The sequence below is a fragment of the Marmota marmota genome, unplaced genomic scaffold, assembly GCF_001458135.2.
Source record: "Marmota marmota marmota unplaced genomic scaffold, marMar, whole genome shotgun sequence".
Taxonomy (NCBI): Eukaryota; Metazoa; Chordata; class Mammalia; order Rodentia; family Sciuridae; genus Marmota; species Marmota marmota.
Genome location: NW_026000075.1, coordinates 11,617,829 through 11,633,647, shown reverse-complemented (window position 1 = coordinate 11,633,647; position 15,819 = coordinate 11,617,829). Strand labels below are relative to the sequence as shown.

The 15,819-nt window shown below is 35.0% G+C and overlaps 1 protein-coding gene across 3 annotated transcripts; it reads right to left on the bottom strand.

The window, feature by feature from the left end:
• Positions 1-603: 603 nt before the first annotated feature.
• Eif5a2 (eukaryotic translation initiation factor 5A2) lies at positions 604-15,805 on the bottom strand. 3 transcript variants are annotated; one of them, XM_015494273.2, is made up of 5 exons: positions 15,673-15,805; positions 14,816-15,015; positions 14,152-14,256; positions 5,703-5,834; positions 604-5,393 (listed from the first exon to the last, which is right to left on the bottom strand). In XM_015494273.2, the coding sequence occupies exons 2-5, from the start codon at positions 14,978-14,980 to the stop codon at positions 5,334-5,336; spliced, it is 462 nt and encodes a 153-aa protein (XP_015349759.1). In that variant the 5' UTR covers positions 14,981-15,015; positions 15,673-15,805; the 3' UTR covers positions 604-5,333. The 3 variants fall into 3 exon arrangements, with proteins under 3 accessions (XP_015349759.1, XP_048670262.1, XP_048670263.1); XM_048814305.1 differs by having other exon boundaries at positions 15,732-15,798; XM_048814306.1 differs by lacking the exon at positions 15,673-15,805 and adding an exon at positions 15,140-15,286.
• Positions 15,806-15,819: the final 14 nt, after the last annotated feature.

The window sequence follows — 15,819 nt, the reverse complement described above, 5'->3', positions numbered from 1 at the left end:
TCCAGCAACTTTGTTTTCTGGGTTTGGAAGGTTAAAGACATTAGCAACAATGATCATGGATATGAGGTAACAAATGCCATTGTAGCCCTGGCATGGCTCACAGTTCAGGAGAGATATTCTAGAACTTTTCAGTGTATAGAACGAAGAAACTGCTGAGCCGCCGAAAGATAAATCTATTCAGGTGGTATGGAGTAGACACAGTGAGGATGAAAGAATGGTAAAGATTGCTTCAGGGACTCACCACACCGCTTATGTCACTGTGGAAAGAGAAGAGCAATCCCAGCTAACAGGGAAGAAACACCTCAGACCCCAGGAGGTCAGGAGAGAGAAGAATATTAACCTCTCTTGCATTAAGTGCCTCTGGAAGGGTCCACAGGGATAGGAAGAAGAGGGGAAGGTGTTTTTACGTTCTTGAACCTGTTCAATTCTGTTCAATCCTGAACCAAGTGACTGTTTTTAGGTCACTTTAAGAATAAGAACGTAAAAAAAATTGTGCCTAAACCTGGAACTAAAATATAAAAATTAACATTCTTAGCCCAAAAGCTGGTATATAATACAATTTTCTAGTAAGAAAACATTTTTGAATGTACATATACAAAATAGTGCAAGCTGTTAATTAACTTTATTTTATTTCATGTAACTGATAAAGTTAACAGACAAATATATCTTAAGGTAACAAAATGTTATAACTGATGTTTACCATCTACATTTTAAAGGATATTTTAGTATAGCCAAAGACTTCACAAGTGGATTTTACCCATTTTTGAAATGTAAAATACACAATTATAATATTCATACTACATATTTTACAATTTTAAAGTTTTGGCGAAAACATTTGAGTCTCTGCAAGTAAAAGCAAGAGTTCTATATCTAATACAAATAAAATGTATTACTAATAAAGTGCCAACTGATTAGATAATGCAGTTTCAACTATTTTGTTTAGGGGTAGGAGGACAAAAGTACATAAATTGATTACAGAACTAGTCATTTTCATTATATTAGTATAGAACTAGCAATTTTCATTATGATTCATAATAAGCAAAAGAGTGCTCATAGTAGATATTAACCACAATAAAGAATTTTTCTCAAGAAAGATCACAACTAACTTGACAAGCTGCTCAGACATTGCTGAATACAGTTTAGTGTCCAGGGTTTTTTAAAAAGTGCATTCTTAAACTAAGATAAAACTAATTCTACCAATAACAGGAAATAGTTTTAGGGACTTCAAATAAATCAGATAATCTCTTTTTTTTTATGGTAAAATAGGTTTCAAACTGTTGAAAAGAGAAGGATCTAGTGGTGAATGACAAGGTTTGGCAAAAGTATTTTCTCGCAGGTGAAAGCTTGGTATGCATTGCTTTAAGATGCATCTTTCACATAAAGAAAAAAATGTTTATTAGATGTATACAGCACTTTTCAGGCACTTGACCTCACTTGGTAGTTAAGTTGGTGTTCGGATGTTTATTTAATAGAAAAAGATTAAATTATAAAGTGACTTTAAGCCATGTTCCCACAGAACATCTGTGTTCTGTAAACTAAATCCAAATGTTCCCTGCTAAAATCAAATAATGATGCCATATACCCAATTCAGAGGAAAAAATTTAATAGATCAAAGTTAATAGATTGAATTTTCTCAATTTTAGGATTTTTCACTATAAATTTTTCTTAAATCTTTGTTGCCTATTGTCTGAATGCTAGCAGGGAAAAAAATAAGCATGAAACCTATGAAATATGTCTAGATAATATTGGAGAATTTGAAACTATCAGAACTATAAGTACAACCTACTTGTTTATGGAAATATGCTTATATTTTTTCTCTTATACTGCTTAAGAGCCATATTTTCTCACAGGAAATGTATTCCTAGTCAATATTATAGAATTCAGTATGTAAACATTTTAAGGTACCCAAAAGAGCATTATGAATTTTCAGTCTATTATCCCTAAATATGTTTGAGAACCACTACATAAATGTTTGGCTCTAAAACCATCTTTGGGGTCCATGCCAAAGGAATGCTATCAAATATTTCTAAGATTAGGGCTCTAAGATAAGACCACCCAATTCTGTTCTAAAATGGAAAATATGGCAAGATTTCAGTAAAACTGCTACTAATATTCCATTTTTCTTAAATACCTAGCATGTAGTTTAAATATGTGGATATTAAGGATTTTTTTATATGTATGTAGTACAGTGTTACAATTTGGGAATAGTTTGCAATATACTTTCAGGCAGTTAGCTTTAAATAATAAAACTTCAGCTCTAAGCACAAACAGCCCTGAGAATAATGCATTCAAATTACAGCTCAAATAGAAACAATCTAATTGAGAAACCTTAAAGTACAAAAACAAATTCTGGAAAAGTTGTAAATTAAAATTTAAAAGTTACCAACATTTGAGGCACTACCAGACTACAGTACTTTTAATAGTGGGAAAGACTTTGGAAAAAGAACAAACATACAAAGCTATGTGTGCACATGTACACACTCACATTGTGCTGTAATGAAAAATTGTGTCGCCAAGTTTTATAGCCTAAACATTTTATTGCAGCATCTCCTGTTAAAGATATCATGGTCTGGCTGCAGGAGTTTTGGTAATTAATATAAAGCATGGTACAGAAATTTGTACCATTAAGGGAAACTGAATCAAGAGCTTCATTAGCAACAATTTCTTCAAGTGACTGACAGCCCTTGGAGGGGAGCATGAAAGAATATCACAATTATGTTATGGTGCAAATGCTGAGTCAAAGCAGCAATGATTTGAATCTGTCAGAGAGTATACAACTTTATAGCAAATAAGGTGTAACAAAGTCTTCACAGTAGAAATAAAACATGTTGTCTTAGAAAGAAACCTGTTAATACTGTCTATAAACTGGTGAAATGTGTACAGACAAAAATGGTATATCATTGTTTAATCTATCAACATGACAATTTATATTCTGCACATGGTAACTTGTGATATTTAACATTGTGCTACAAAAAAGTACAACAAATAGTAGGAATCAACTTTTAACATTTCTCTGATGTCAAAAAAGAATGAAGTCACTTCTGTTCTATGTTAAAAAATATATGTTCCCTGCTTCCTTTTAATACAATTTATAAAGCTTTACTAAATGAAATATTTTGTTCTAGAGAAACATCTATTGACTTATGTGAAAATAAATAGTCCCATATCTTTAAAATCTATATAATTATGTTAGAGTATTTACACTTCATATAGTATTTAAAATGCAATACTTATGCATAAATAACTTTTGTCATTCAAGGTATGGAGATAGAGATGCATTATTATCATTTGTACATACTTATATCACAATTGAAAACATATTTATGTGAAATTTGACAAATTAGGAAAAGAACAAGGGCATGCTAATCCAGAACTAATACTAAATCAGAACTCTAGTATGGCTAAGTGGGACCAGATGAATGACCAGCAAGCAGCACAGATTAATAACTTTCTGGAATTCCTGTGGGTAATGTCAACCAGTAGCAAGTAAGATACACATTAGAGATTATAGAACTACAAAAACTAGAGCAATATGTAGTAGATACTTAAACAGCATACTGGAAAGAATTTAGCCTAATTCCTAATTGTGCTTTGGATGGGCAAAAGCTAATGTCATACTAAAATCAATTACTATAACACCTCAATATTTCTTGTGCTTTAGAATCCTCTTCCTTGCACTTCTCTTAAAAGTATCTTGCTTCTTGTCTAACTGGGTTTGCTGAGGCCAAGACAAGATTTTAAAGTGTGTACAAATTAAGCAACTAAAATTTGGAGATCTTATGTTCCTAACACTCTTTCTAGTCACTGATTAGATCAGTTACATCATCATATATATTTTTCTTTAGATGATAGGAACAAAGCCCTTCGAGGTCAAGGCATGATGGGAGAGATCTCAGAACTTGTCTTAGAGAATCAAGGCATTACTGAGATAAATGATTTCCACTCCAATATAATCATTACTATTGAGTTAAAGGTCTTCACAAACTCTATAATGATGTCTTATTTTGGAACAAGTAAATTTGGAATGAGTACATATACTCCTGTGTGTGTGATACACACACGTGTGTGTGTGTGTGACAGAATGATCTAAAAAAAATGGAAGTGCAGTTATGTCACTTGAAACACTTCTTTAAAAAATAATTTGGCTTATATAATTCTTTCCTAGTTCTATTTTACATCAGTACTGAATTAAGACAGAAAACAGAAAAAATACATATACTTAAAATAAGTTAAATAATAATTTTAAATAAAGTAACATTTCTTCCATGATTGACTTTCATTTCACTTTAGAAAAAATATGCATAAATTTAACAAATCAATATAAAGTTAAGAATTCCAACTCAATTTAAGAATTCCCAGTTTTAGTCTAAGTAATATTTTAAGGTCAAAAAAAATACTTTAAAATGGTTGAAAAGGAGCAATTACTGATAAATGCCAACACTTATTCAACATGGTTGCAAAAAAAGCACTGCGTTAGTGTCCTGTAAAGCAGGTCAGTCCTTTCAGTGCCAGGGGGTTAAGGGGGACAAAAGTTAAAAGCAAAAATATAACTAAAAAGCTACTTTCTATTTTTTATGCTGATTACAAAGGTCTCAAGTCAAAACCTAGAGTTAACCAACCTCCTTTGCCACTGTCCTTTTTGTCTTCTTTACAGTCTAACATGCGAATTTTCATCCAACAGCTCAATGTCCCTCTGTCAATGACAAGCAAGTACTAAAACCACCATGTAAGGTGTAAGTCTACCAACAATGTGGCAAAGAATGGTATGATCGAGGTAATGTATATCATTCCACACAACCACCAAGGTAACTGACGCTTTTTAATAACATGATTTTTGTTTAAAGATGTATTTGCCACACACAGGCTAAAACTGACAATTTTAAACCATAATTTATGTATTCTATGACATTAGTTTGAAATTAATGCAAAGCAATTCAACTTAAACGTGGTATTTCAATACCACCAAATGCTACATTATCTTTTAAAACCCTGGTTTAACTTATCATTTTATTAAAATTAAGGAATGATTTGCTCAGACAAATCACATTTGCTGAAGCTTTATGTTTCTTGGACTCACATACTGAAAACCACAGGAATGTTATAGGAAAGACACAAAATTAAAAAAAAAAAAGAATTATATATCTTGATTTTTTTTTTTTTTTGGTTAAGTTACCAACTACCAGCAAAATGAACCAGCACAATTTCAAAACAGTTAAAAAAAACAAAAATGAGGTTGCTTATGAAGGCCATAGCTTTGGTGACAACTTAGAACCAAACTTTAGATCTGCAGTTGATCCAGACCTAAACTGTTTGCTCATGCCTTATGTCCCCATTTATTTGCAGGGCTTTATGGCTACAGCATATTCTTCACTCATTGCACACATGACAGACACCTAGAAGGAAAAAAATGCAGGCAAAAGTTACCCAGAAGGCAATACATATACAAGATATATTTAATTTACCATATACTGTGTATTTGCAGATATTTTGTGTATATGGACTTTGGAAAGGGGTAACAACCCCCCTCCCCAATCATCTACTTTCTTTATAGCTTCCTGAAGTAGAATTTCTCAGACTGGGATTTTGCAAGACACTCCAAGGAATAGGGAAAAAAAGAACTATAAATATTTCAACACTTCATAATTTAGGCCAAAGTTTTTATAAAATTGTTTAAAAAACACAATCTTCTCCTAGGTCTTTACCTGCACATCTTCACCTGCATTGTACTTTCCTTCTATTTCTTTGCCTAGTTCACCTTCTGGCAGTTTAAGATCCTCACGAACTTCACCAGTTTCTGTCAGCAGGGAAAGGTAACCATCCTGAATGCATATCAGCTATTAGAAGAAATTATAAAATTTATACTAATTAGATTATATCCACTCCTTTGTAATGTTACACAGTTAAACTGCAATCCACATTAATTTATATAAATATATGTAATACATTAATATATTGTTGGTGTTTAAAACTGCTAAAGCACCAAAGTATAAAATACAGACTAAAATACAGTAAATTCATTCCTTCCTGTACTCTTCCTGCCCAATCTCTGTATTATTCAGCAGTTTAGACTGCTTTTACAGTTTATTCTGAAGCATTTACATTTAAGTATACAACACAAATATGGTTGCTTTTCAAAAAAAAAAAATGGGATCAGTATTTTTCAGCAAGCTGTTTTTCAGGCCTTAGATTTCTATTAGAAAATATAGACTTACCTTAATCTATCTAACCATTACACAAGTGCATGGATATGCTTGTTACTGAATTAACTGTTTTTCCATTACTGGGCAATCAAATTATTTTCAATTTTGCACTACTACAAACAAAATTCTATTATAATTTGACTACAACCAAAGTTAACAATTTTTTATCTCTAGTTCACTACTAATAACAGATTAAAAACAAACACTAGCTTACTGACATTAACGAAGCAAATCCAGTTATTAACCTAATATTAAAAAAACACAGTTTTGCTATAATTGAATTTCTTTTATTACTGAAATGAGGAAACAGCCAGTCCCTACTCACTTATTCTAAAAGCATATGCACCATCAGTGTGCCTAGAATTCTAACGACTTCATAAAAGACCAATCATCCAGAAGACTAGCTGCTAACACATACCAAAGGAGTCAAAGATGTGGTCCTTGATTCCCTTTAACCACTGTGATATAACCCAGGCATACCACATGGACCAAGTTTCTAAGCTCTCCTCCATGTACACCATTTACCAAATCTGCAGTGACATTCCACAGAAACTCTACTTATCATGGGAGAGGTTGAGTTTGCAAATATATCTAAATTCTCAAAATCAAAAAAGCCATCCTACAGAGCAACAATAAAACATTTTCTTTTGAGACAGGGTCTCACAGACTTGTCCAGGCTGGCCTCAAACTCTTGATCCCCCTGCTCAGTCTCCCAGTAACTGGGATTATAGAAATGCATCACTGCACCCAGCTAACACTTTTAATTAACTTCTTAGTTACTCAAACATTTGTGAGGTAGTTGGAAAGGAGTGAAGAACAAAGAGGTTGAGGTAAGAAGGATAATGTTTAAACAATTAACCACATGCTTACAAGGCAGATCTTTCATTTCTGCTCTTTCAGCAATTTGCTAAAGTGGAACTCGAACTACTTCAAAGTTAAAGGTTGCTATTGCAACTAGTGACTGACACAGAGGAACCAAATAATACTAGTATTTTGGTAATTATAAACTGGCATTTTTTAAGAGTTAGGAATTCGTAAAATAAACTGTGGGGTAAAATATAGAAAGCACTTCAAATGTAAAAGTGCAAAATATCTAGTAAAACAATGTATAAACATTAAACATCTTATTAAAATAAATTGCGATATGAAATAAAATTGCAAGTTTTCAAAAACAAAACTAAGCTGCAGAAAAACAAAATAATGAAAATAAATTATTTGATCATTTAAATTATTAAGAATCTTAAAAAAATTATATATAGAAAAGTTGCAAAAAGAATTCAATAAAATCCCATTTCTTTACCCTAGATTCGCCTATAGTTAACATTTATCCACATGTGCACTTTCTCTTTGTATATGTAAAACATAAAATATCATACAGTCTTATTTTTACTTAATCACTTGAGAATAATTTTCACAGATCCTGACTTTTCAGTACTAAATACATAAAGTTTATTTTTCAAAATCAGGAAATTTAATATTGATAACCTATTATCTTATATATAATCCATATTCAAATTTGCCAATTGTCCTGAAAAAATTTGAATTTGCAGAGAATTATCACCTTCAGAGTAGTCTTCTTTAAAAATGCAGGAAGAGGAAGTAAAGAAAAAGCTAAACTGAATCTGATCACATCTCTTCATCTTACTACCAAAGCTTCAGGAAATACTAAGGACAGAGGAACACATTAAACAAGAAAATGCAATTAGCAAAACCCAGACTGTGACAAAGTCTGCAGAACAAATGACCCAGTCTCTTCAACAAAAAATTGGAGAAAGAGAGAATTCAAGTACATGTATGAGAGAGAAGCTACAGATTAAAATAGCATTAACAGATATATAAGCCAATCTCATTTTATGGACCTAATTTAGGTCCTGACTCAGATAAACTATAAAACAAAACAATAACCACCACTGATGGGATATATTTGATACTACTAAGTAATTAGTAAGTTTTAGGTGTGATATGTTTTGTTTTTTGCTTTATCATTTGTAGATAAAATGAAAATGTCTGGAATTAGCTTCAAAATAATGAAAAGGCAGAAATTACAAGAATAAAAAATAGATGTAGGTGTTATGGTTTAAATGTGAGGTGTCTCCCAAAAGCTGATGTGTGAGACAATTCAAGAAGTTTCACAGGAGAAATGTTTGGGTTGAAAGAGTCTAAACCCAATCAGTGATTTAATCCCCTGATAGGGACTGAGTGAGTGGTAACTGATGTGGTAGGGTGTGGCTGGAGGAGGTGGGAATTGGGACGCGGTTTGGGGTATATATTTTGTATCTGGAGAGTATAGACACTCTGCTTTCTGATCATGATGTGAGCTGCTTGCTGAACTGCCATGATGTTCAGTCTAACCTCAAACCCCAAGGAATGGAGCCAGCCTTCTATGGACTTAGACCTCTGAAACCTGAGCCTGCAAATAAACTTTTCCTCCTCTACAATTGTTCTGGTTGGGTCCTCTAGTCACAGCAGTGAAAAAGCTGACTAAAACAGTGGGGTATAGATGAAACAAGATTGTCAAGATGTATTGTAATTGTTGAAGCTGGATGATGCACTGTATACAGGATTTTGATACTTTGAAAATTTCCAAAATAAAAAGATGGAAAAATGCCATGGCATATAAGAATTCTATAAAGGGCACTATATGTTTAGCACCACTAAATGTCGGGAGGCACAATAAGTTAAAGAAGCAAAGAATGAACTAAAAGGAAGGGTGTAGGGAGAATTAGTCATTATAGATTCTGTCCATGACATAGCCAGGATAAATAAGAACACTGAAAGGGAGGAATTAAAGGGAAACTTTTTCTGCCTGCATTTGTATTATTGGTATGCAGCAGAAGGCTGGAGAAGATATAGCATCATTACAAGTGCTTTGTTAGCTTTAATCTGTGAATTCTGCTTTTCAATCTATTTTAAAACAGACTTGTTTAGGTAAGACCTATTTCTTTCAACTTCTTCCTTCTTTTTCCTAGCACTTTCAAGCTCCTCCTCACAGTTAGTGGTTCCTGGTAGAGAATGAATTCTTGAACATTACCATTATATCACCTAAGCAAATGACACCACCATCAACTGACCCAAGTCATGAAGCTGGATATGCATAGTAGCACTCATCACTAAGAGGAAGTAGCATATATGAGATCAACAAACAAGCTGTATAAGTTGCTCGGATGCAGAAAGCACCTTCTTATCTCACACTGATACTTCTTCCCTTTCATCTCATCCCAATAGCTTGATGGGAAATTCCCTATAATCAGTTGACCATGAAACAAAAACAATTTAATAATTTCTAGGTGTTAATGCATAGTATAATGCACCATTTGGACGTGGCCCTGAGCAGTGGTAAGGGATAGGGCCACTAGATGTGGGAGAACAGAGAACTAGAGGTTGGATTTATACTGATTATGGGCCAGAGTTAAGAGCTGGGCTGCAAGGTCAAAGACACTAAAAGAACAAGATAGGAAAACTGCTGATAATAAGGACCTTTCCATAAAAATTAAAGACCAGATCCCATGAATGCTCACCAAAGGGCACCTGCTATAAAATAGGTTGTAAATAATTAGGTAGAAAAGAGGGTTCTGTGAATGATATTCAGCTTCTTTTTGGTACCTTGTTCCAGTCCTTGTTCAATGGGCTCAATGACACAGGAGTTCTCCCACTAACTCTGATCTGACAATAGCCCCTACTGAGAACCTCACAGAAGAGACCAGCACAGGATCCCTGACACAATTTCCCAAAGGGAACAGCTATCTATCTGATAACACTGTATCCCTTCTTTCATGGTAGAGGCAGTGATTTGACTTACTGCAATAGACTCTTATGGGTTTGCCTTTCCTACATGTAGTGCTCCTGCTAAAATCCCATCTGGATTTACCACATGCTTCATTCTTGTCATAATATTTCACATGACATAAATTCCAACTAAAAAAAATCTCATTTTACAGGCAAAATGAGACAATGGGAAGATACCCAAAGAAATCACTGGTTCATGAACTCCATCATTCCAAAACTATGTGCTTTGACCTATTGAAGATTCATGTACATCACCCGCTGGGTAATACTTTGTGGGTCTAGGGCTGTTTTGTAGTAGGTTACAACATATATGGAGTTATTTTTCCCAAAAGTAGAATACACAAGTCTAAAAACCAAAGAGGGTAGTATTTCTCACTATTACCCTTAATGATACTGTAGCAAATTATTTGCTTCTTGTCTTTTCAATACTGGATTCTACTGGCTTTGAGGTGTTCTATTCCCAAAGAAAGACTGGCTTCCATGAGGGAACACAATGATCCACAGAGCATGTTAAAATTATAAAAAGATTTTAAGTTCAGGGAAATTCATAGCATTATTATCGTCATTAGTGTTTTAAGTTGCAACAAAAAAAATTCAACTCACATATTTCAACATTCAAAAGATAAATCATTTATTATTTGGACTTAATAGTCATCATTTTGGCAATTTACCAATAATCCAAAAGTCTACAATATATACTTTATGTGTCCTGTACTTGTTTTCTTTCTGGAAAATAATCTTTGAATGACATAAAACTTCTGTGAATATACATAAAGCATTTAATTTGGGTGGGATGCATAGCATCACAGAACTTTCTAAAAAACATTCAAGAGCCAGGCATGGTGGCGCACACCTGTAATCCCAGCAGCTCAGGAGGCTGAGGTACGAGGATTGCGAGTTCATAGCCAGCCTCAGCAATAGTGAAGCACTAAGCAACTCAGTGAGACCCTGTCTCCAAATAAAATACAAAATAGGGCTGGGAATGTGGCTCAGCTCTTGAGTTCAATCCCAGTACCCACCTCCCCCCAAAAAACCCAGGGGAGTCATGAAGTCTGAAAGAGCATTTCTAGATTTATCAATTTAGAGATTTCCAAAGGCATCTGAATGTATTTGTATTTTACACCATCACTGAGCTCCAAATGGCCATAACTACTTTTGGGAGAAGTAATAGAAGTTAGCCATCTAATCCAAGCTGATTTTGGAATTGAGGAGATAATATTTCTTTCATTCTGAACTTACATTAAAAATACACAAAGTTAAAATTACAAATGTTTCTTTTCTTAAACATTTACTTTTTAAAAAAATGTATTTTTCAGTTATAGTTGGACACAATACCTTTATTTTATTGATTGATTGATTGATTGGTTTATAATGTGGTGCTGAGGATCAAACCCAAGGCCCCACAAGTGCCAGGAGAGCACTCTACCGCTGAGCCACAACTCCAGCCCCTGAATATTTATTTTTAATTATTATAATGATCAGGGCTGGGATTGTGGCTCAGCGGTAGAGCGCTCGCCTTGCCCGGGGAGGACCCAGGTTCGAACCTCAGCACCATATAAAAATAAAGGCACTGTGTTGTGTCCATCTACACCTAAAAAATAAATATTTTTAAAAAATTCTTATAATGATCAGATATACATATTTCACTTTAGCTGGCTATCAAATTGACACTCAAAATACTGAATTCAGGAAATATAAAGGACTAAACATAGCCAAATGATAAAAAAAAAAAAAAGTAGGAATTTACTTAAGGCATGTGGACAGATAAGTGACTTTCTCCATAGCACAATAAATAAAACTGTAAGCACAGAACTTTTTTTAAAAGAACAGAAATAAGTGTCCCATAATGTTGGCTGGATAATGAGAAGATGTGGGCACTGAGTATTTACTATGCCATGCAATGTCCTATTAACTAATGAAGCCTTAAAATGACTCCATGAGAAGTTTATCATTCATACCCCATTTTATATGTAAAGAAATGGAGACAAGAGGTTAAGTAACTTGCCAGCCAAGGTCACACAGCCAAAAAGTGCCAAAGTAGGAATCTATACCCAAACTATCTAGCTTTTATCAACCTTTAATCCACTCTCCCACATAATTATATACTAATGGCTGGAATTAAGTTGGACTGAAACACTTGTCTTGGCTGCAAAATTAAGAAAGGATCCCCCTAAAAAAATAAACCCTCAGTGATCAAATATTTTAGTACAGTACTTTTAAAAAATTAGAATGCAAAAGTGACATGATGAACAAAATTTTTTAGTTGCAGATGGACACAATATCTTTATTTCTTTTTATGTACTGCTGAGACTCAAACCCAGTGCCTCACACGTGCGAGGCACGTGCTCCACCACTAAGCCACAGCCACAGCCCCAAAATATCAAAATTTTAAGTGAAAAAGTTACTGATTTTTTTCCCCCTTTGCCCTAGTAGACTTGTCTTTATTTAAACTTTTACACCCAAGGCCTCACTTCAGTTCATCTGCTGAACCCCAGTCTGGGCCTCATTATGCATCAAAATAAAATCCAGATTAAAATTTTCCTCTATGTTAAATTGTGAACTCCAATCAATGACTGGCTAACTTGATCAAAGTAGTAATTAATTATGTGAACTACTGATACTATCTTTCTGACACATGCAACAGGTATGAGGATTTGATGCTGAATGAATATTATTGAATATAATGCATACTGAATATTCAAAGTATTCACACTTAGGGCAAAAGAAAATTATATGATAAGCCTTATTTTTCTTATTCTGCTGTTACCCTCTCTCCACTGACACAATAAATACACACACTTGATGACTTTTTTATTGAGCAATTATGTACCACATCTAAATTCAGTGTTCCAACAGTAATGACATTATTAAGTAGAGTTTTTATATAGGAAAGGGGAGCCGAACAGAACTGCTTCTTTGTACTCATCTACTCGTGGGGTACGTTTAATCATTTAATCCTCACATCATTCTTGTTTTGTAGACTGGGAGACTAATGTTCAGAGGGGTTGCATAACTTGTCCAAAATCCATATAATTAGAAAGAGGCCAAACTAGATCCAAACCCAGATCTATTTGACTCAAAATCCACCCCCCGCAAAAAAAAAAAAAACAAAAAAACAACAAAAAAAAAAAACCTAACTTTCTGTTAACATTAAGACAATTCAGGTTTTTACAATGACTCCAAAGCAACCTAGAAAGTAAAGTAAAAATATATAACTGTTACTACACTAAAACTACATAAAACTATGTTTGCATATTGATGGAATAAAAGAAAATCATTGGGTAAATACCAGATGATAGCAATATTCTTTTAAAATTTATATAATACAATGAAAGGTATAGAAAGGATTCAGTCTAAGTTGAATAATACAAGTGCCACTCTTGTATTTCTCACTATATAAAATTAACAGAAAAGAGTTTGATATGGTGAATTTCTGATATGCTTGATATAGAAATTGAATACTTCCAAGTATAGCATTACTTATGATTAATCTGAGCTTCCACATTCTATGATATTAATTATTTGGTTACCATCAATATCTTGAACAACAAAATGTTATTAGCAAACACAACCTATCTAAAAGTATAATTGGAATTAAAATCTATTAATTTAAGAAAAGGTCATAGCATCATCAATGTATATAAATAAACCAATTACACAGCTTTTATATTTTCTTTACCATATTCAGTGAGCATATACTTTTTATATTTATACTTTTCAACTTATTTCCTTACTTAAGAATACCAAACTCTGATTTACTATTATTAATTAAAAAACTTGGTTGGTAGGAACATGAAATCCAATAGTTTCTTGGAAGTCTTAGCTCTGATTAGGGGGAAAAAAATAAAACACTCAGGAGGGAGTTATCTAAATTTGGTATATTTTACAATAGAGAACACAGTAATTTTACCAAATACTGGACTTAGTCAAAATATGCAGTCACTTGGTCTGAGACGTGCTCAACTTTTTAAAAATACAGGAATGCTAGGAAAAGAACAAAACAAAAAACCTCACTATCTGTTTCTCCAATTCGTAAGACAGGTGATGCCTAAAAATTGATTAAGAAAACCTTCAAAATTACTGTTGGGTTTTGTCAGATTACTACTGCTAGAAGAAAATATTTGTACTTTTAAAAATCAACATTCTAAAGGAAATTAGTACTTACTTGATAATCATTTCTCTTAATATTTGGAACATCCATGTTATGAGTAGAAGGGCAAATATCTTCATATTTTTTGCCTGTGAAAATATCAATTCCAACAAGGTGTACCTAATAGAGGAGAACAGGAAACCTGCTTAATCTCTGCCAAGTGTATCACTCAGTACATACCCAAGAGCACACAATACCAATGCTGATTATAACAGATTCTTTCTCCTCCTTCCAAGGTCATCTAATTTTACTTTCTTAAAAAAATGTAGTGGCCATAGAATTGAAATGCAGTGAACAACCAAACAGAATCATAAAATGTCAAGACTCAATATAGTTTATAATCCCAGTAGTTCAATTATAAGAATACATAAGAAGACTGAAAATAGGTTTCTTAGAACTGTTAGTAAAGGTTTTCTCAACTGTAAACTGAATAGATCTTCGCGGTCACTAGGATTCAGGAAAGTTTCAGTTCCCAGTTAATGAAACATTATAAGGGCCCAGGAAGAGAATACTATCTTCAAGCATTCAAAGCAATAGCTGATCACTCAATAACTGAGGAAAGGAAAAAAAAATGTCTTTACTAAAAAATTTTAAGTATAGATACTCATTATCTGTAATGGAATGTAAATGATCAAAATCTCAATCCAGAAGCCAAAGAATGACTTGGAAGGGCACTTACCTTGGCATGACCGTGCTTTCCAGTTTTGGAAGTTGACATCTCCACTATTTTGCATGGTCGTCCTTTGAGCACCACAAAGCCGTTTTTGCGCAGGGCCGAGCACTGCATAGGATAAGTGCTGGAAGCCCCAGCATCTCCGGTAGTGAAATCAATTTCGTCGGCCATGGTGGGCTGGGGAAATGCTAGTTTTTCCGAGGAACCTACGCAAAAAAGTTGGAGTGCATTTTTTAACAACCGGCATGCAGGCAGGGAAATGTTTCATTTCGGGTGGGTTAGATGCCAAGCATTTTGGGTCCGTTATTTCAGCATTTATAAGATACTCACTCAAATCTAATGGGCACTTTCTGATTTCGGCCTCTACAAACTTTTCCAGCCATTGGTGAGGACGTGGGGAAGGCAGCTTCAGAAGAACTTAAGGGGGGTGGGACATACTGGTCTCCCGCGCTCACCCGCGCTGCGCTGGGGGAAGTAGGTCTCGTTCCCCAGTTACACCCCCCCACCCCCCACCCCAGCATAAACGGACCCCCCGCGACCGTCCTGCGCCGCGCTGCTCGGCCCTCTGCCGCCGCTCAGATCCCACATCGGGGACCGGGCCCAGGCCGCACGTCCCCACTAATGATGAGGGAATAAAAGGAGCTGGCCGGCAGCACCTGGACCTCGGGCAACGGGCGCAAACTCCGCCCTCTACCCGCAGCGCCGCCGCCCCGACCGCTCAAGCGCCCCCTATTCTGCTGGCATCCCTGGCCGGGCTCGGCCGGGCTCCGCAAGGCCTGAGCTCCGGCGGGACGCGCGCTCTTCTCCCTTCTCCCATCCATCTTTCCCCCTTCCCGAGTAAGGACTCGTCTCTGGCCGCATACCCCAACCCTGCTTGCTCCAGTTCCAGTTCCACCAGATCTTCCTCAGGTCAGGTCTTCACCTTTCAGCGGGCACAGAACGCCTATCGTCTGCGTACCCGCGCCGGCTCCCTGCAGCTGCGGCGGTGGCGCGCGCGCTCAAGGACCGGC

Coding starts and splice junctions, on each gene's coding strand:
- Eif5a2 (XM_015494273.2), bottom strand. CDS start 14,980: ATGGCCGACGAAATTGATTTCACTACCGGAGATGCTGGGGCTTCCAGC. Junction 14,257..14,815: donor GAAAGCACGGTCATGCCAAG/GTAAGTGCCCTT, acceptor CTCCTCTATTAG/GTACACCTTGTTGGAATTGA. Junction 5,394..5,702: donor ATGCAGGTGAAGATGTGCAG/GTAAAGACCTAG, acceptor TTTTCCTTCTAG/GTGTCTGTCATGTGTGCAAT.